Source organism: Bos indicus x Bos taurus, chromosome 12 (assembly GCF_003369695.1).
Source record: "Bos indicus x Bos taurus breed Angus x Brahman F1 hybrid chromosome 12, Bos_hybrid_MaternalHap_v2.0, whole genome shotgun sequence".
Classification (NCBI taxonomy): domain Eukaryota; kingdom Metazoa; phylum Chordata; class Mammalia; order Artiodactyla; family Bovidae; genus Bos; species Bos indicus x Bos taurus.
The window spans coordinates 86,392,721-86,412,032 of NC_040087.1; the positions used below are offsets into that span (position 1 = coordinate 86,392,721).

Genomic DNA, 19,312 nt, shown 5'->3' on the forward strand with positions numbered 1-19,312 from the left:
CACTTTTGAGAAAAAAAGTCTATTATAAAAAACAATCCAGTTTGGGGATGGAGCCAGCAAGTGCTGGAGATGCCCCTGCAGCCTATGCTGTGATGGTGCCCACAGTCCTGGGCGTGTCCTGCTGCAGCTGCTTGGTCTCCCGAGACCCGTGGGTCCCACGCGTTCCCGTGGCTGCCCCCCGCCCGCTACTCCTGGAGCCAGAGCGCGAGGCCCCGCCCACTTGACCTCCTGCAGACCCCGCTCACTGCCCGGCCCCTCAAAATGAGCAAATAGGCCCGCGGTTTAACCGGAGAGCCTCCGAGGCTGGGGGGGCGTGTCGGGGAGCCTGCGGTGCTGACCTGCCGTACTTCCAGCCCCGCCAGGGGGGGCTGGCGCGGCCTCTTCCAGTGAAGCAGCTCGTCCCCACCAGGGAAACCTCGGGCAGCAGCAGCAGGAGTGACGGCCCCTGGACTTACGGATGCCCTCAGCGGCTGACTCTGTGACGGCCCGCTGCAAAGCAGCAAGGAGCGGACACCGCCAACACAGAGCTAGAAAGGTTCTGTAAATATTTTATTTTTCCATAGTTTTAAGTCAGAAAGAAGCATCTGGTGATAAAAATAACAGAATTCTTTTCCCGGGTCCGCTCAGGCGGCGGTGAGGTTAGTCCTCTATGTACACGTATGTTACACGCGGGGAGGGAGGCCCCGAGGGGCTCGGCGGGCAAGGGTTCAGTGTCTCCAGCGCGGGCGCGGGCGCGGCCGCCATCCTCCGGGTCGAGAGGAGGCTGCGGCGTGCGTGGGGCGGGGCGTCTGCGGCCCAGAAGCCTAGGCGGCGGGCTCGACGGGAGGGCAGGAGTGGGACGTGATGTCGCTGTGCTTGTAGGCGGCTTCGTCCAGGTCCAGCGCCTTCCGGTTGACCTCCAGCGTCATGCAGCCGCGGTAGAAGGCCGTGACCGGAGCCGAGGTCACGGGCACGTCTGGGCCGCGGGGAAAGAGCAAGTGCGTCTTAGTGGGTGAGCCGCCCGGAGCCTGGGCGCCCCGCCGCGTCTCCGGCAGAGCGTCATCATGCAGCTCAGCCACGAGCCCCGGCGGGCAGCAGACGCCTGCCACCAGGCTTGGCACAGCACCACAGCACCCCGACCCCACAGATGGACACACAGATAGTCACATCCATTAAATATTATCTCCTCATCCCGAATGAGTCATGCCCAGGCCTTCCAGGCTCTCTTATCCTCTTCAAAGCTCTGTTTACTAAAACTAAACGCAGTTGGAGTCTGGCGGCCAAGACAGCGCGCCTCGGTCCGCGACAAGTGGAGACCCGCCTGAGTGGTGGGAGGCCCAGCCTCTCCCATCTCCCCTAGTCTGCTGGGATACCACCTCCAGATGTGGCGGGGGCAGGCTCACCTGGCCTGCTTCCCCAGGCAGCTGGACACCAGGCCTCGGGGGTGGGGCACTGGAGCGCCTGGCTCCCCGTGTGGCCTAGACCCACCATCTGATACCCATGGGGGTGTTCCTGGAAGGTGTGGGGTGGGGAACAGCTTCAGGCCGATGTGTCCCCCCAAGTGCTGTCAGCCTGACCCCACAGCGGCTGGGCCGGGCCCCACACGCTCACACGATGCTGCCACAGACTGGCTCCTCCTGCCTCCCTTCCCTACAGAGCGCCCAGCCCTGCCGGGGGAGCAAGTCGGGGCCCCTACCTGGCAGCCCCCCGATGAAGGTGAGCACGGAGCCCTCCAGGTGTCTCCCGAGGATGGCCAGCTGCTCCTGCAGCCCCGCTGGGCTCACTTCACTCTGGCCCTGGGTGCCATCCACCTCCAGGGTGGCCCTGTCCTTATTCACAGAGATGGTCACCACGTGCTCCTGGCCATCGCAGACCTTGATCTCCATCAGGACCAAGGTGATGCCCTCCACGGCCAGGACGACCAGCTGTGGGGAGAGGCACAGCTGACTGGGGCGGACGGGCTGGTGGCCCCACGCCCGTGGGCCCTCCTGTCCTGCCGAGGTCCATGGGTCTCCTGTGGGTGGGGTCACTTATGGCCAGAGTGTGACAAGGACATGGTTTCTACATGTGTGAATTAGGGGGAGCTGGACCCCCTCCAACGTGATTGAGGACCAACATATAGAGCTGCATGTCCCTGGGGGGGACGTGGAGGAAACACGCTCCGGTCACAGGGCCACACATGCGTCGGTCTGGGCAGAAGTGACCAGGGCTCCCACTGTGTGTGTGGCCAGGACTCAGGGCAGAGCTGCCCCTTGCGTGTGGCGCTGCCACAGAAATAGCAGAGAGGGGCCAAGCCTGGATCTGTGCCCATCAGCTTGCAGCCGCAGTAGGAGGGGAGCTGATGGCTCCCGCAGGTAGGCTGACGTGGGGAACACACCCCTCTTGGGACAGGCGGGAGAATAAACCCATTTCCACTACTCTTGCCTGTTCTCTGAGAAGACAGCCAGCGCAGTGACCAGTGACGGTCAGGGGTGGGGCAGGGACTGTATGGAGGTGACGGCGGCCCGTCCAGGGGCGGATACTCAGAGCCCTGCCTGCCTCCGGGGGAGGCCTGGTGAGGGTCTGGGCCTGTTTGTACACTCACACACGTCATTTGTGAGCAAAATCATTTGGCTTAAATACAAGTGATTAATTCAAATTATCTACACCGCTGGGGGTGGCAGGATGGTCTCCCCACTGCACAGCCAGCCTGCAGGACTCCAGCACCGTCCCTGAGCCACCAGAGGCCATTGAGACGCTGCTGAGAGGTGGGCGCTGGAACTTGGAGGGCGAGAGGTGGGGCTGAGCTTCACGGTGGCTCCGTCTCAGAGCGAGGGTTGGGGGTTGGGGGCAGCAGCAAGCGGTACCTGCTTCTTGAGCTTTTTGGTGGAGTGGTAGTCGACCAGCGCCACGGAGAGGGCCACGGCCTGGTGGTCGCCCACCAGCGCAAGCAGCACCCCGGTGTCCGCGGCAGGGCGGACCCGAGCCACGGCCTCCACTGCCCAGGTGGTCTTCGTCCCGCCGGCAGGGGACGTCCGTGCTGCAAGGAAGGCCACGCATCACCAGGCAGTCCAGACAGCGCAGCGGAGAGGTGGCAGGCTGGGCCCCGCGGGGCCCCGGGCGGCAGAGGCAGCGGGAAGCCGGTAGCTCGGGGCTCAGTGGCCCGGCCGTCAGGAACTGACAGGGAGCCCGGCATTGGACTCTAGAGGCCCCAGCCCACCGAGAATAGCCACATGCTCACTCCTCAAGAACCCCTTTGAGTGGCCACCGGCCGCCCCACCCAGTCTGGCCGGGACCATCCCCTGGGCACCTGACTCCCCGCCCCCAGGACAGGAATGGGGTGGGGCTCAGCCTGCCCACCCATCGCACAGGCTCAGCCCCGCAAACTGAAGGACCGGGAAGGGTTGGGAAGGCAGTGAAAGCTGCCGGACACTGCGTCCAATCTTCCTTCCCGGGCCGCGCTTTTCTGCTCTAATCGATGCTCCGCGGGGCTGGCTCTGCTTACAGGACACGTGTTACAGAACTCGGTAGGCATGTGTGTGCGTGACAAGCCGCCTGCCGTGTGTCACGTATGTCATGCTCCAGAGCACCCTTGGTAGCCGTGGTGGGTCCGGGTCTCAGATGCAAACACCACCTCTTGTCTCCTCCCAGCTGAGCCATGGCTGCTGAAGGGGCCGGAAGGAAACCTTGCCCCCTCGGTTTCTAAGCGTTTCCACCTCTCGGGATGCAGCAGGTTGGCAAGGCCACTCGGGTCAGGCCTTGCCCTGCACTGGTCTTTTCTGCCAGCAGACCGAGAGCCCCATGAATCGTGTGCAGGTCCCCACCCCAGAGAGGGACGTAACGATCAGTTCTGAAAACTGTTCACTGAGCTGAACACACATAGAATTGGAAAAGGCAACGAACAAAACCCCCAACCCAGCCTTCTCCTCTGTTGCCAAGTCTCCCTGCATCCCTGATGGTGGGGAGAGTGCCGATCTCTGCGGGGTCCCCCAACAGAGGTGGGGAGAGGGGCGATCTCTTCAGGGTCCCCCTGGCAGAGGTGGGGAGAGTGGCGATCTCTGTGGGGTCCCCCAATGGAGGTGGGGAGAGGGGCGATCTCTGCAGGGTCCTCCTGGCGGAGGTGGGGAGAGCGGCGATCTCTGCGGGGTCCCCTGGAGGAGGTGGGGAGAGGGGCCTGGCTGCCAGAAGCGTGTTTGAGGGGCCAGCGCCTCAGCTCCCCTGGGAGGTTTCCTTGGGTGCTGAGGGGTATTACCCGCATGCCCCTTGCCTGACGGCTTCTGGGGCTTTAAGACCCACAGAGTCCAGATCTTTGACCTGCCACTGAGAATGGTGCCTATAACTCCTGACACGTCCCTTCTGTGTCATACTGAGGACAGGACGGCCCAGCCTGAGGCGCCCTAGAGGCGCCAGTCCTGACTGCCGTGTGGCCTCTGCCTTTTCAACCTGCAGATCTAATAAGCCCCGCAGCCAAGTGGCTGCCTCCATGGCGGGCACACAGGCAGCGGGGCCGTGCCGCCAGCGTGTTGCATGTGACACCCACTGCCACAAGGACGCCCCGGGTCTGCGCGCACAGAAGCGAGGGCTGCAGGGGCGGCGTGAGCTCCGTACGAGCTGCAGTCAGGAGTGAAGGTTTCTCCTTGGGTGACCTGGTGGCGCTCATGACAGGTAAAGCCAAGACAGAAATGGGGAGGGGGGAGCAGGTCCCATCTCTGACCCGAATAGACCGTCCCTACGCTTGGGCCACGCAGGGTGGTGAGGGTCACGTGTGCACCTTCAACCGTGACAGGCTCAGAGTCTGGAAACAGACGCTGGGGGCATGCCGGGCAGGGGGTGAGGCACACCTTGCCACCCGAGGAAAGAGGCTCACGGGTCCATGTGCGGTGTCTCCCAGGCCGCGACACAGAGCCGCCCGACAGCCTCACGTCAAAGGCCACCAAGGCCGCGCGCCCAGGCACAGCAATGCCTCCGGGCACAGCGGTGCCCTCCTGGGGGCAGAGGTTAACTCTGGCCCTGCCCGAGGAAATCTGGGGAAGTCCTGAGTCCAGGCTCAAAGCGAACCGCTGCGCCCCCACCCCCACGGCCCACACGGTGCAGGGCGACCCCTCAGGGCAGACGTAAAGCTAACGTCCAGGTGCCCACTTATCAGCGTGCAGGGTGACTGATTTAGACTGTCGCTTAATACTAAAGGGCCCTGCTCTACAGAAGCGGGAGGGACTCTGGGCGAACCGCCGTCCCCTGCAGCCACCCTGGCCCCCGGCTGCCCACCCCGCCCGCCCCCCTCTTACTGGGGTCACAGAAAAGCTCCTCTATAGCTTCCGCAGCTGCTGGAAAAGCCTCAGTTCTCTGAGGCACAGTCGCAGCTGGGGCCTTGGGCCCTTCCGTCAGGGGCCTCCTCGTATCTCTTCCTGCTGAGCCTGGAGCACTGGACTCCTGGTGGTTCGGCCCCTCCCCACGGCCCACAGCGCTGTGACCACAGATGCGCTCAAGGGTGTCCCGTCTCAGAACCTTCCTGGAAGCTTCCGCTTCAAGCCCAGCGTCCCCCGTCTCAGCCACAGGCCCTCCGCCGTCCCATTCTCCCTGCAACCCAGCGCCCGGGCCGGCCATCCCTCAGGCACTTGCCCCGGGGGGACCGGCTGCTGCTGCTGTTTCGGGGAATTTGGGCCAGAAGGCCGAGCACAGCCATCCCCTCTCAGGAGCGGAGACTCACCGTAATCCAGGTGGAAGAAGGCAAACCCACTCCCAGGGAAGAAGGACCCCCTCTCGGTCACAGAGAAGCACTGCATCTTCACGTTCGCCTTGACCGTCTCCTGGACGGCGGTGTCCTCACCATCCAGCCAGTGCCAGCTCTTCAGGCAGCCGTCCAGACGCGGGTTCATCTGGAGAGACAGAGACCCCAGTGGCTCCCTGCTGCCGTCCGTCCTATGGCGCCCTGCTGGTCACGCTCGTGGCAACCCACTGCCCGCAGGCATGGACTCTGCTGAGGGCGGTCGGTCTGCCTTGGACCCACTCAGGGCCGCCCCCACCCCCACCTGCGCCTGGTCCCCCATCAGCTGGCAGGCTCAGGGCGCCTGGTCCCCCTCGGGTGGCAGGCTCGGGGCACCTGGTCCCCCTCGGCTGGCAGGCTCAGGGTGCCGACTGCTGCCTGGAAGGATGGGCAAGGGGACGTGTACACGCCTGTGCTCACACCAGGCCCCCGGAGCACGGCTCCAGCTCAGCCGCACCTGCCACAGCTCTGAGCAGGTCGGGCCAGCCCAGCCTCTTCTGGAAAACCAGGAGGGACTCTGGGGTGTCGGATAGCCCTCAGCCCTCGGGGAGGGGAGACACATTGCGACACTGCCCCCCACTCGGAGCCTCAGCGTGTGGACTCGCCTCCTGCCTGCTGTGGAAACCCAACTCGGAGCCAGGGGCTCTGGCACAGACACCAGCATGCCGGGGGTGAGAAGGGACAGGACTCTCAGAAACGACCAACACCGAGCTCTCATTAGGTCTTACTTCCCCTGCGGGAACCCCAACAGGGTCAACAACCCAAAATGTTCTTGGGAACTGCCCAAAAAAAGTGTTAAAAAGTAAGTTCATTGTTCTTTTTGTGAGAGAATAATTTCATTGTGATTTGTCTCCTCTCCAAAATAGACATTTTCATGATCAATTCAGATGAAACTGCAAATGAGTTTCACAGAAAGAGACAGCAAGATAGGCGAAATAGCTGCACCTGCGGCTTGTTATATTCTAGAGACATTCGCCTTTTTCCACATCCTTTGCTAGACCTGGTCAGTGTGTTAACTGTCCTCCTCACCCACCCAGGGCTCGGACCCTAGGGACTAAGGACGGTGGTCTCTGTCCTCCTCAGCCCCCTGGGCTCAGACCCCAGGGATGAAGGGGAGTGCTTACAGGATGCACGAGGTCTTTCTCCTGGAAGGGGATGCCCCCCACGGTCAGGTTCAGATGGTACAGTCCTCTGTCCAGCTGGAACAGGTCCCCAGCCACGGCGATCTTCATCACAGCGTCCTTGTTCACCTTGATCACCAGGTTCCGCTCCAGCTCCTCGACAGAGATCTGAGGAGCACGGTGCCATAAGGGTGGACGTGCACCTTCTGAAGGGGGGCCCAACCTGGCGTACCAATACCCATCACCACGTGGGGCCAGGAGACCCCCAGCCTCGGGGGTCCAGGCTCACCACCTACACCGCCTCCCTGGCATCCACGGTGTGGCTCAGGCCCCGCCAACTCCCCCAGGGGCCGGCTCCACCCCCTCGTCCCCCTTCCTGCGAGGGAGCCTCCCCTCCCCATCTCTGGCCCCGCATCAAGCCTTAGCCAGGGAGCTGCTGCAGGAACCTGGGGTCACTGTCCCCGCGCATCAGCCCGGGGTTCTCTGCTCCACCCTGGCCCTTCACCTCTCTGCCCTCAGCTGAGCATGCTTAGACGGGAGCACAATTTCTACCCTGGCATTTCCTGCAGCCGGGCAGTGCCTGGCACAGACCAGACGCTGAGTGAGCATATGGATTCTCTGTAACACTGCCCCTCTCCCCTGTTCTCCTTGCAGGAGAGTTTTAAAGCCTGTCACTCTGTGCTCGGAGCATCTTCCTCAGCCCCAGAAGCCCCTGGTTTCCTTTTCGGCTCAGGTGGAGAAACATCCAGGTGCGGGGTCTGAGTTTGCTGAGGAGGCAAAGTAGGGGGTGGGGGATCTGGTGAGCACCAGAGAGCAGGCAGATCGTCATGGAGCCTGGCCTGCGGCTCAAGGGCCGGGTGTATCTCGGGGTGGGCGGGGTGCTGGGGCCATGCACCCACTGGTCGTGCCTCCCCCAGCCCCACTCCCCGGCAGAGGTCCCGGCGGTGCTCAGGCCCCTTGTGCACCTCAAGCTTGGAGCAGCGGGCTCCCACACATGGAGCGTCCTCAACCCCGGGGACAGCTTCCCCGCAGAGCGACTATCTTATCTGTCCCTTTGCAGAAGGTCTCCTCCTGCTGTTGTGATGGTGCCTGGGGTTTAAGCGTCTAGGAGTGGAGGAGCTGGACCCACTGATGGGGTGGAAACACTAGCAAATGTCTACAGCGCTTTTATTCATGGAGGCCAGGGCAACTTTTTCCATTTTATCTTTACTTCTAAAGGGAAAAAGAATGCTTTTCCCATTTCTCTTTCAAGCACTTACTTCTAAAAGCCCAGTGCTGACAGCTTGGGAGGAAGCCCGTGTGGCACAGGCCACTTTGCTCCAGGCGGCGTGGCACCCACAGAGCTGATGGCCGGAGGCCAGGCCCTGGGCAATCAGGGTGCCTCCGTCGAGAGGCAGCCAAGTGTGAGCCCTGGAGGTCAGCAGGATGGGAGCAGGCCCGGAGGCAGAGCCCAGGACGGTGTCGTGAGTCACGGCCGACCCTGACCCCCACTGAGAGCATGAGGCAGCGGGGCAGGCACCCAGATCTCAGCCCGTTCTCAGCCTCGGGGCAGCTGACAGTCTGAACCGGAGGGTCCTTGGGAACGGGAGCCCTGTGTGCTGCAGGGGCCCAGTGGCTCTCCTGGCCTCAATCCAGCGGCCTGGAGCCCCCACCTACAGGTGTGACAGACAGAAGCATCTCCAGACAGCCAGGCGGCCCCAGTGGAGCTGGTCCACTGAGAACTGTGGTCCTGGCAGTGGAAGCCCAGCTCAGCTTCTGTGATGAGGTAACGCCCGTCAGGGTGCAGGCTTCCTGCCAGGGCCGTCCTGCTGGGGCCGTGCCTGCTGACCATTGAGGGAGTGTACGTGGTGAGCATTGCGGGGTCCTGGGCAGGGCTGCGGGGGCCCCACTCACCGTCTGCCACGAGCCGTGGTTGATGACGGGCCCGCTGCTGGTGACGCGGCCCACGCCCTGGTAGCGGAGCTGCAGCTCCAGCCGGCCAGCCCGCAGGCCCAGCACGATCCAGGTGCTGTCCCGGTGGCCTCCAGCGAAGAACAGGATGCCCTCGGGGTCGAAGGTCCTGAAGTCGAACTCAGCCACCAGTCTGCGGGCCAGTGGGAACAAAAGCATCACCGTAAGCTGCAGCGTGTGGCCCTTCCCGGCATGGGATGGCCCGGCCTCAGGAAGCGCCAGGTGGGCAGGCTGGGAGCCATCTTCACGCTGATGCTGGCAGTGAGTCGCTGGGCAGGGAAGGGCGGCACCAGCCCTGAGACCCGTGTGGCTGTGCTGGGCAGCAGGTCCCCTGACCAGGGAGCCTTGTGCCCATGTCCCCTCGGGGCTGGATGCCCTCCTGCCCTCTCACCTCGTGGGCTGCAGCCGTTTGAAGAGCAGTTTGATCACGGGCATTGCGCTGAACATGCGGCCCAGGTACAGAGAGTTCACGCTCTTGGCCACGTTGAAGGGCACACAGGGCAGGATGTCCTGTCGGGGCGGGGGTGGCGGCTGTCAGGCGGGGGCGCCGAAGCCCGGGCCCTGCTGCCCCCGCCCGCCGCCCGGGACTACCTCGCACGTGCTCATGTCCTGGGACAGCTTCAGGCCCCCGCGCCCGTCGCAGTGGCAGGTGTAGCTCCCGGGGGAGTTGGCGCAGACCTGCTCGCAGCGCCCCTCCACACACTCGTCCGTGTCTGCAACCACAGGGAGCCCCTGAGCCCGGGGGCCGCCAGCGCCTGCCCCATCGCACCTCGGCAGATGCGAGGCCCAGCGTCGAGCCCTGGGCGGCCCAGGTGCGTGGCTCCCACCGGCTCCTTCCTGGGGACACAGCTGCACACTTGGATGGTGGCCGTCAGCACGGCCGGGTCGGCACACACAGGACGCCAGGCTCACGGTTCGGGTGTGGGTTTGTGCCCAGGACAGTGGCCAGGGTCGGGGAGCCGGGATGGCCTGGGGGTTGGGGAGGCAGGCTGGGACCACCCATCTCCTTCCTCGTGGAGGGGCAGCCATGGGCCCCAGGCAGGAAGGCAGTGGGAGGCAGTGTGGCTGTCTGGGCCCCTGGACACAGCTGGGCCAGGTGCACTGGGGGCAGGAGAGAAGGCAGCTGCCCAAGAGCCAGGGCCCTGCCTGCCGCCTCCCTGTGTCTCTGGGGAGGGGCCAGTTGCACGAGAGGCAGGCGCTATATCACACGCATGCAGGGGAGGCAGGGGCCACATCGCACGTATGGCGAGGCGGGGCCACTTCATGTGCGCGCAGGGGAGGCAGGGTCCACGTGCGTGCAGGGGAGGCAGGGGTCACGTGTGTGCAGGTGAGACAGGCCATGTGTGTGCAGGTGAGACAGGGGCCACGTGTGTGCAGGTGAGACAGGGGCCACGTGTGTGCAGGGGAGGCAGGGGTCACGTGTGTGCAGGTGAGATGGGCCACGTGTGTGCAGGTGAGACGGGCCACGTGTGTGCAGGGGAGGCAGGGGCCACGTGTGTGCAGGGGAGGCAGGGGCCACTTCATGTGCACGCAGGGGAGGCAGGGCCACGTGTGTGCAGGGGAGGCAGGGGTCACGTGTGTGCAGGTGAGACAGGCCACGTGTGTGCAGGTGAGACGGGCCACTTCATGTGCGCGCAGGGGAGGCAGGGGCCACGTGTGTGCAGGGGAGGCAGGGGCCACGTCACGTGTGCAGGTGAGACAGGCCACGTGTGTGCAGGTGAGACAGGCCATGTGTGTGCAGGTGAGGAAGGGGCCACGCTGCGTGTATGGTGTGGCAGGGGCCACACCGCATGTGTGGTGAGGAAGGGGCCACGCCGCGTGTGTGGTGAGGAAGGGGCTACCTCGCGTGTGTGTGGTGAGGCAGGGGCCACACCGCGTGTGTGGTGCGGCAGGGGCCACGCCACGCGTGTGCAGGTGCTCAGCCCCTCGGGGGGCACACGGCACAGCGCTCCCTGGAGCATGGCGCCCTGTGTGTGCCTGTGTGTCCCACGTGGCCTCAGGTAGGTACCTTGGCAGCCCTTCTCCTGTGAACTGAACACGTAGCCCTCGTCGCAGACACAGGAGTAGGAGCCTGGCAGATTCTGGCACCGCGCCGCCCCGCAGGCGCCCGCGTCCACACATTCGTCTACGTCTGCAGGAAAAACCAGCTGCATCAGGTCCACAGGGCCTGCTGGCAGCCGGCCTGGAAGGAGCTGCTGCCCGCTGGCCAGGAACTGTGGAGAGGCGGCCAGCTGTGCGGGGGGAGCCCAGCCTCGCCTGGCGGAGTCAGTGCAGTGTCCCCCTCCCCCTCTTCTCCTCCCCCTCCTCTGCCCCTTGCCCCCCTCCCCCTGTCCATCCTCCCCTCTCCCCCTCCTCTGCTGTCTCTTCCCTTCCTTCTAACCCTTGGGTTTTCAGCCCCAGCCCAGAAGCAGGGCTGGGGGTGGGTGGGGAGTTTCTGATCGGGGCCTGGTTGAGAAGGCGGATTCCTGTCTGTGGGGCACTGGCTGGCCCGGTGCACAGAGCTGTTGCCTAATTCAAATGACAGTAATCCAGGAAGGTAAAAAAGTACCTCTGGGGCCTTTTAACCCAAGTCCCACCCGCATCCCCAGAGCCCCCCGACCATCAAGCTGACTGCACGGGCCTCACACTGGGGTCTGCCCGAGGAAACCAGCACCACAGCCACGGTCAGTGACCGTCCGGGGTCGTCCTGAGGCTCCTTCCCCTCTGCCACATGGACAAACCAGTATCAGCAGGAGAAACCTGCAGCCAAGAGCTGGTTCCTGAGGAGACAGAGGGAATTTCTAGAAAGTGCAACTGGTACTTCAAATAAGACCTGCCCGCAAAGACTCAGAGCTACTCCTGACTTTGTCACAAGGGCGGCTCGGCAAACATCTCAGATGTGGAAACTAAGATTCCTCCCAGAGATGGCGGGGATGATCCACGTGCTCCCCGCAGGAAGCCTGTAAACCCGCAGGGCCCCCACTGTCAGGGCCGGCAGGCACTGCAGGAGCCAGGCTGGGCCGAGCCCACGTGGGCCGGGCTGGCAGTGGGTCCAGACCAGCCCCCAGCTATTCAGGGGTGGGAGGTGCCAAGCAGAGTCCCCAGGCGGGCAGGCACCACACTCACACTGGGGGCCATGGGCAGGTACCCCGCACCATGCTGGCTCAGCAGTGCCAGCCCCCGCCCTCAGCTGCCGATACTTCAGCACAATCGTAGGGAAAGCTCACAGCCCACCCTGCAGTCTTGCTCAACCTAACTGGCTCCACGAAAGCTCACGATGAGCAATGACTGGCCTCTGGGTGGTCCCCTGTCGGCAGCCAAGAAAGCGCCCAGAGACTCATCTGCAAAGGCTGGGCAGCGCTTCAGAGCAGACCCCAGGAGCCCAGCCCCACGGGTGCAGGGTCCCCACCCCCTCGCTCTCAGCATCTCAGGGCTGACCACAGAGGACATGATGAGACTGCCTCACTGCAGGGCTGCTAAGGAAACAGTGACACCAGGAGAAAGGCAGGTATCGGGCCCGCGTCTGCAGGCACACCCCGAAACCGGCATCGGGGCGGGGCCCGTGCCAACATGCTAAGTAGCGACCAGTCCTGCTAACGGGAGGCACAGGGCCCGCCCTGCTGTCCTGCAGCCAGGGATGCGGGATGCTTGGATTCACTCAGAGCCGGAGGCTGCCTCACCCCTGGGTGGTCTGCGAGGTCGACCGGAGGTTCAAAGCCGGCCCTCGGGGTTTTCCAAAGAGGGCGCTTCTCAGAGCGGCGACAGTTCCTGGGGCACCCACACGGACAGCACAGGGCTTCCCTAGAATCTGAGCCCCGCAGTCTGGGCCGGCCCTCAGGACTGCCCCGCCAGCTGTGGGCACAAGAGAGGCTGAGCCTGAGTAGAGAAGGGCCCCTGGAGAAGTGGGGGGAGAAGCCCTTGGGTCCCTGAGCACCACCCTCCACACCCCACAATGACCGCCCTATGACACAGCCTGCCTGGAAGTGCGTTCTTAGGGGGAGGCAGACGGCTGTGAAGAGCGGGGGATGGGACCCGCCACCGGGACACGAGGAGGCCTCCCGCGTCTCGTCAGGCCCGGGAGGCACCGATGTGCATGGACTGGAGGCGGTTTCTCCAGATAAGAGAGCCGAGCCGCGTCTGTGCTCAGGGCCCCCCTGGGGCTTCCAGACCCCGGGCCTGACCCCTCATGCTGCCGTGACAGATGGGAATTCATGGGGAGAGGGAGGTGGGCAAGCGAGTTGCCTCTGGGAGAGAGGGGGTGAGAGAGGGGTGCCTCTGGGGAGCGGGCAGCTTGCAGTGGTTTCTTGGGGTGCCCCGGGGGCTGGCTGTGGGGAGCCCCAGACTGACTGCAGAAGTGGGGGGGGCAGGGTAGCTGCCTTCTGCTTCACTCCAGAGCAGACCTTTCTCAGAGGAAGGCTGGTGACTGGAGCCTTGGGAAGCCAGTGGGGCGGGAGTGGTAAGGTAGGATCCTGGAGGCCTCGAGCAGAACCCTGCAGCACCCCCACGCACCCCACCAATAAGTACGAAACAGCAGTTCTGATCAGGACCACGGTCACACTCAGTGTCGGATGAGCATTTCTGAGGAGGTTTACAGAGGCTGTGACTGCCGCTGCAGGCAAGAGGCAGACTGCACGAACAGCAGACTGCAGATGCCGGAAGCGGCTCCGTCTTGAGCAGGACTAAACCTGTGGCCTCGAGAGAATGGGATTCACACTACCGCTCCCGACAGTCTGTCTCTGTGGGCATCGGAATCGTTTGTTCTGCCCGTATGTGTAAGGAGGCAACTGAAACCGTCAGCAAAGAGATGCTCCAGGCCTACACAGACATCACTCCCTCTGAGAGCGTGGCGCCCGTGTCAGCAGCAAGTTACAGAAGACAGACCTCCAGCTCAACCCCTCAGAGACGCAGTGATGTTCTGGTAAGTGCGCACTTGCGAGCAGCCCTTTGCAGGACTCTGCCCTCAGCAGGAAGCCCCCTTTCTCATCACTTTAGCAAAACTGCGTTGTAACCAGCTTTTAACCAGGCCCTGCCCTGCTCGCCTGTCTCTGGCCCAAGCACACCTTCACACAGCACCTTGCTTAACTTAATGGTTCTTTGTGCAGATCAAAGAACTAAAACTAAACAACAGATGACCTGATCTCTCCCCCAGCTTCCCCTTCAGTAACCTCGCGAACAAACGGTGTGACCGAACAGTAAGACAGTGCCTGGAGGGGCCGTGAGGAGAGCTGAGGGGCCTGCACTCTGTGCGGGGAGCAGGACGCTGACCCCAGTCTCAGTGGCTAATAAGGCTCCTTCCCGCATCCCTTTAAAAGCTCTCAAGGCTGAGCCGAGGCTTCGGAGGTGGTTTTGGGGGCTGCTGAGCCCACCATCTCCTCAGCACTCTGATTAAAGGCACCTTCCCTTTCTACCATTTGTGAGCTCTGATCCTGTAGCAGTGAGCAGTGGGACCCCAGGCGTCCTGCCCGCACCTCCTCACAAGGCGTCCGGGGCCCTGAGGTCAAAGGAACGTCTGCAGGCTCCGTGGCCAGGAAGGAGGCCCGGCGATCACCCCACCCCCTCTCCCCGAGCAGCAGGCAGGCCTCCCAGCTGGGCTGGCTCCGTCCACAGATCTGAGTGAATCAGCCTGTGTCCCGGCTCTGGGGCCTGTGGCCACGGACAAGCCTGGGCATGTGCTGTGTCTGCGGGACACCCTCCTGCCCTCCCTCCAGAGCCAAGGAGCCAGCCACAGCCTCAGCCTCTTGCAGAGGAGCCAAGCGACTGAGGCGTCAGCCTGCCGACTTCTGGCAACTGCAAAAGCGAACAGGCTAGCACAGAGGCGGGGGGGTCCTGGGTCAGGCTCACCGAGGCAGGTCCGACTGTCTGGGGAGAGCATGTAGCCCCCGTGGCAGGCACACTGGAAGCTGCCCGGCTGGTTGTAGCATATTTGGCTGCAACCCCCGTTCTCCTGGCTGCACTCGTTGACATCTGGGAAAAGGACACGGAGCCAGAGGGGACCCATGACCGCCTGGAACACTTGGCAGCGTCTGCAGCCCCAGCCCCGTGGAATCCACCCCCAGGTCCTGGGTGGGGGGCACAGGGACCCAGTTCTGTGGCTGGACAGCAGGGTCTTAGGGGCTCAGGGCTCCCTCTGCAGCAAAGGGGTGCCCGAGGGTTCTAACCAGGTCCCAGGGGTCTCCTGCATCTTCTCTGCTGACCCAGCACGCTGCAAACTCAAGGAGGGTGGAGGTGAACCTGCTCTCGACTCCCTTCTGATCAGTGGGGGCCCAGATGGTGGGCCTCAGGGAGGGCGTGCCCCCCCGCCCCCCGGCGCCCTGGAAGAGCTGGCCTGGCTTGGGCACTGCTGGGGGCTCCGCATGGTGGCTTTTCAAGCTGGATGGAGCCCTGCCCGGGGCAGCAGGACACCCGCTGTCCAGACGTCCACGCCCCCGGGAGGACTTGAGAGGCTGAGGGCCCCATGCACCCATCTTCTCCTTGGGAGAGGACCAGCGAGAGTCCTGTGTCTCCACACAGCTGGCATCCCCTCAAAGTCTCCTCACTCCTGTTGCAGCCAGACAGGCTGGTGTGGCTGTGTCCTCTGCCAGCCCAGGCCCTTGGGCGGCCCTGAGGGGTGTCCTGACACCCCCATCTCCCCAGGCAATGCAGCCTTACCCCTGTCGCAAAGTCGCCCTGCCCAGCCGTCTCTGCACTGGCAGTAGAAGTTGCCCATGAGGTCCTGGCAAACATGGGTCCCCTTCTTATTGCAGGGGTCTGGAGAGCACTGGTCAGGCAGCTCTGAGTGGAAAGCAAAGAGAAGGGGACCCTGAGCTGTGAGAGCACTGAGGCGGGTCGGGGGCACTGAGGTCCCCCTGCTGGTCCTGGCTGGCCACACCGAACCCCACCTCCCCCGGAGGGTGTCACAGACCAGGCCGGCCAGGCCCCGACTGATCCCAGGAAACTCAGGTCAGCTTGGAGGGAGCGGCCGCCCACCCACCAGGCTAGAGGCTGGGGTTGTGCCCTGGGGAAGCAGGGGAGAGGCCAGGCCTGGCAGGGTCCCAGAGCTGGACCTCCCAGGGAACAGGTCACAGGGCCCTGGCAGGCACAGGAGGCAGGTACAGGTCCCCACCTCCCTGTCCAGCTTCCCCTGAGACTCAAGCAGTGGCCCCTGCTCCCTGAGCGCTCAGCAGGCCCACGTCCAGCTCGCTTGGAGTGTGCCTGGGACCCCTGGGCAGTGGGGGACGTGCGTGGGGCCAGGCAGCTCCCGACCCGGATGGTCCCACTGTCCCCCCGCAGCACCCAGCATGTCAGAGGCCCCACGGGAGGGGCGGCTGGGCAAGGGTGTGTCCCCACCCAAAACACTCAGTTAGACTTAAGTTATTGCAGAAAGACAAGCCCGAGTTCATTACCTTCGCCTGGAATTTGCCTAGAATGCCCAACACCACCCCTTACAAATCTCAGGGTCCCCAGGCCGAGAGGGCAACCCCGCCTTCTCCTGGGGGCGGACAACTCCCAGCAGGAAGAATTCCACCTGCTTTCCTTTGCTGCCTCGTTGGGAAGCTCATCTCTGGGGCAGAGTGAGGAGTGTGTTTGCAGGTGTCCCAAGCTTCTGAGGAATTCGGTGGACGCAGGCAGCCCGCGGACAGGCTCTGGGCTGAGTCCTGACCCAGGCCCCACAGGAGGGAGGTGAATGGTTATCTGCCCGCTGATGGCGGGGGGAGGGTGCGGCGGGGAGGCCGCCCTGTGCACTGGAATGCTCGGCACCTTCTGTGGTCAGTGGGGGCCAGTCTCGTGGCTTCTGCTCCTCCTTCCAGAAGTGTGAGGGCAATGGCAAGTTATGACCTGGGCAGGGCATGCTCAGAAGAGCAAGTGCCAAGACACTGCCCTCGTGGGGACAGGCGGGTCACAGACGGCTGCACCAAAGGCTGAGGGGGGCAGAGATAACGTGTCTGCTCCACGGGACTCTCAGGCCAGAGCCAGGCCTGGAGTCAGGTTCAGCTGAGACGTGTGTACATGTGGATGAAAGCCATGTGACCGGACACCAAAAATGTCAGTGTTACCGTATGATAATTTAAAGTAATAATAATAATAAAGATGCATGATGAGCTGAGGGGGAATCTTGCTACCTTTACTACAAACGGCTAACCTGCAAAATCTATCATCAGCTCCTACAAACCGAGAAAGGCAGGCAAAGAATGTGAACAAACCATTCGCAGAGAAAGAAACACGTGAAGCTTGGCTTCACTCATGAGTAAGAAGAACTAAACTGAATGGCTTGAGGGCCGTTTCCCCACTTTTCTACTGGAAGAGGTAGAAAGTAGAAAGAAGTACAGCTGGCTGGTGCAGGTACTGGGGGCACTCCTGCCCTCTGTAGGGATAATGGGCCAGGTCTGCGTCAAAACTGGGAAAGGACACAGCTTTCCCTTCGTACTTCTACTCCTAGGAGCTTACCCAGCAGAGGTGCTCAGGGAGACAAGGAGGCCACTCTGGTTTATTTGTTACAATAAAAAACTGGAGAGAGCCCAGGAGTTTGCCAGTGCACCTTGCTTACCAGGCATGCTGCCCACCAAGTGGGCTGAGAGCATTCTCAGAACCAGTGGCTGCGGTGAAAGGGGACTCTACTAACCAGGATGTGGGCCCAGACGGGCCTTCCCTCCACCTCGCAGAGGTATGCACTTCATGCCACACACACTTTGGCTCAGGGCAGAGGGGGCTGACCTCAGGCTGTGGCTCCGAAGGCCACAGGGACACTCAGGGCCCCTGGGAATGACCACAAGACCCCAAGATCCCAGACTCAGGGGCTGTGAGGCAGGAGCACACTTACTTTGCACACAGGTGACGAAAGCTGGGTTCTTTTGGTACGGAGATCCATGTTTATTGATGCATTCTGCAAGACAGGGAGTGGGGTGTCACCCCCTGACAGAGGCGCTCATGCTGACACAGAATTTTAACACCAAAAATGAGCAGGTGCCTCCAACGGGCAGAGCTCTGTCCAAGGGGCGCCAGCCCCTGTGACTTTGACGGGGGAGGCTCCTGGCATTGCATAGAAGGCTCTCTGGTGGCCCTCGGGAGGCTCTCTGACCGTGGCAGAGACCTGAGCTCCATCTCAACCTGACCCTGTTTGGAACAGCGCCCTGGGTTTGATGGAGACCGAGCTCCTCCCCCCACTACTCAGTCGACTGGGCCTCCCCACGGGGCCGGGGCTGGGGAGCAACCACGTGCATCTGGGCACAGTGGGTGCTGAGCCACTTCACTGGCCCTTCAGGAGGTTGCTGCTGCTCAAGCAAATTGGAGGACGTGGGCATGAGCAGTGGACAGGACCAGAGGCGGCCAGGGGACCACGGTCGCCCTTTCCTGAGGAAACAAACCCGCACACCCAGGAGCAAGGCCACACGGGGCCCGGGCTGGGCTGCCCGGGGCCGACCACAGTCCACTCTGCGAAGCGCCTCTAAGAGGCTGCAAGGCCAGCGGAAAAGTGACCCAAGCGCACTCGACACAATCAGAAGGGAGAGCCCCGGATGCCTCTCTCGTTGTGAGTACAGACGCCCCAGCAAGCCTCAAAACAGCACTGATCAAGGAGCAGTTCCCTGGGGACTTCCAGATCGCCCTGGAGAGACGGGCCGTCTTCTTCTTGTTCCCCCAAAGTCCAGCGGGGCTTTCCAGCCCCCCTCCCCCTCAACACTCACAGAGACGTCGCTGCTTGACAGCCAAGGCGGCTTGCTTGCACAATCTTGTTGTTCGAGTTAAGCAAAATCATCTCTAATGTTCCCAGCTTTAGTTAGTCTTATGGTGTCAATAGCTACACCCCACACAGACAAGAGCTCCCCGGGGTCTTTAGTAACATCACAGCGGGGAGTCCTGAGACTAAATCAACCATATTCCCCCGTTAACCAGCTGAGCTGGGGGTCAGAGTGGAGCGGAGGTTTGCCAACAGCGACACTGGCTGCAGGGTTAGGGTTAGGGTTAGGGACACAGGCCAGGCTTTGCTCCGTGAGCCCGGAGGTCCCATCTCTGTCACGGAGCTCTGTCCCTCCAGGAACAACTTGGTGACAAGGTCTTAGCAACCTCTCCTCCAACACATAACGTCTCCCCGACTAAAGGAGGCCATGATTTCAACTTACCCAAGTACCTTGGATAAAAGTACTCCTGTGGAAAGAGAAAAAGAAAGGCAGCGGTTAACTGTCAGAGTGTCTGGCGTCTGAGCACCCCCATGGCCGCTGGGCTAGGAACCTCCCCCTCCCCCCAGGAGGTAGGTGCTTGCAGAGGGCGAGGGCGGGGGAGAAAGCTGCTTTCTGCCTCTAAGATGGCAGGGAGGGGGAGGGGAGGAGAGGGGAGGGGAGGGGGGAGGGGAGAGGGGAGGGGCAAGGAGGGGGAGGGGAGGGCAGGGGAGGGGAGAGGAGAGGGGAGGGCAGGGCAGGGAAGAGAGGAGGGGAGGGCGGGGGGGGAGGGCAGGGGAGGGCAGGGCAGGGGGAGGGGAGGGGGGGAGGGCAGGGCAGGGGAGGGGAGGGGAGGGCAGGGCAGGGGAGAGGAGGGGAGGGCAGGGGAGGGCAGAGGAGGGGAGGGCAGG

General features: G+C 63.0%; 1 protein-coding gene across 2 annotated transcripts in view; it reads right to left on the minus strand.

Annotated features, from left to right (window-relative positions):
- Positions 1 to 536: 536 nt before the first annotated feature.
- Positions 537 to 19,312, minus strand: part of GAS6 (growth arrest specific 6) — a 28,419-nt gene continuing 9,643 nt past the window's right edge. The window contains exons 3-15 of one of the 2 annotated variants that reach the window (XM_027558065.1): positions 18,867 to 18,891; positions 17,570 to 17,632; positions 15,421 to 15,543; positions 14,614 to 14,736; positions 10,802 to 10,924; positions 9,385 to 9,506; positions 9,185 to 9,303; positions 8,737 to 8,926; positions 6,847 to 7,011; positions 5,666 to 5,834; positions 2,826 to 2,998; positions 1,676 to 1,904; positions 537 to 955 (exon numbers count right to left, since the gene is read on the minus strand). In XM_027558065.1, the coding sequence (XP_027413866.1) occupies positions 804 to 955; positions 1,676 to 1,904; positions 2,826 to 2,998; positions 5,666 to 5,834; positions 6,847 to 7,011; positions 8,737 to 8,926; positions 9,185 to 9,303; positions 9,385 to 9,506; positions 10,802 to 10,924; positions 14,614 to 14,736; positions 15,421 to 15,543; positions 17,570 to 17,632; positions 18,867 to 18,891 (1,776 nt within the window). In that variant the 3' untranslated portion in view covers positions 537 to 803. The remainder of the gene's footprint in view (positions 956 to 1,675; positions 1,905 to 2,825; positions 2,999 to 5,665; positions 5,835 to 6,846; positions 7,012 to 8,736; positions 8,927 to 9,184; positions 9,304 to 9,384; positions 9,507 to 10,801; positions 10,925 to 14,613; positions 14,737 to 15,420; positions 15,544 to 17,569; positions 17,633 to 18,866; positions 18,892 to 19,312) is intronic. The other variant, XM_027558066.1, reaches the window with a different exon arrangement.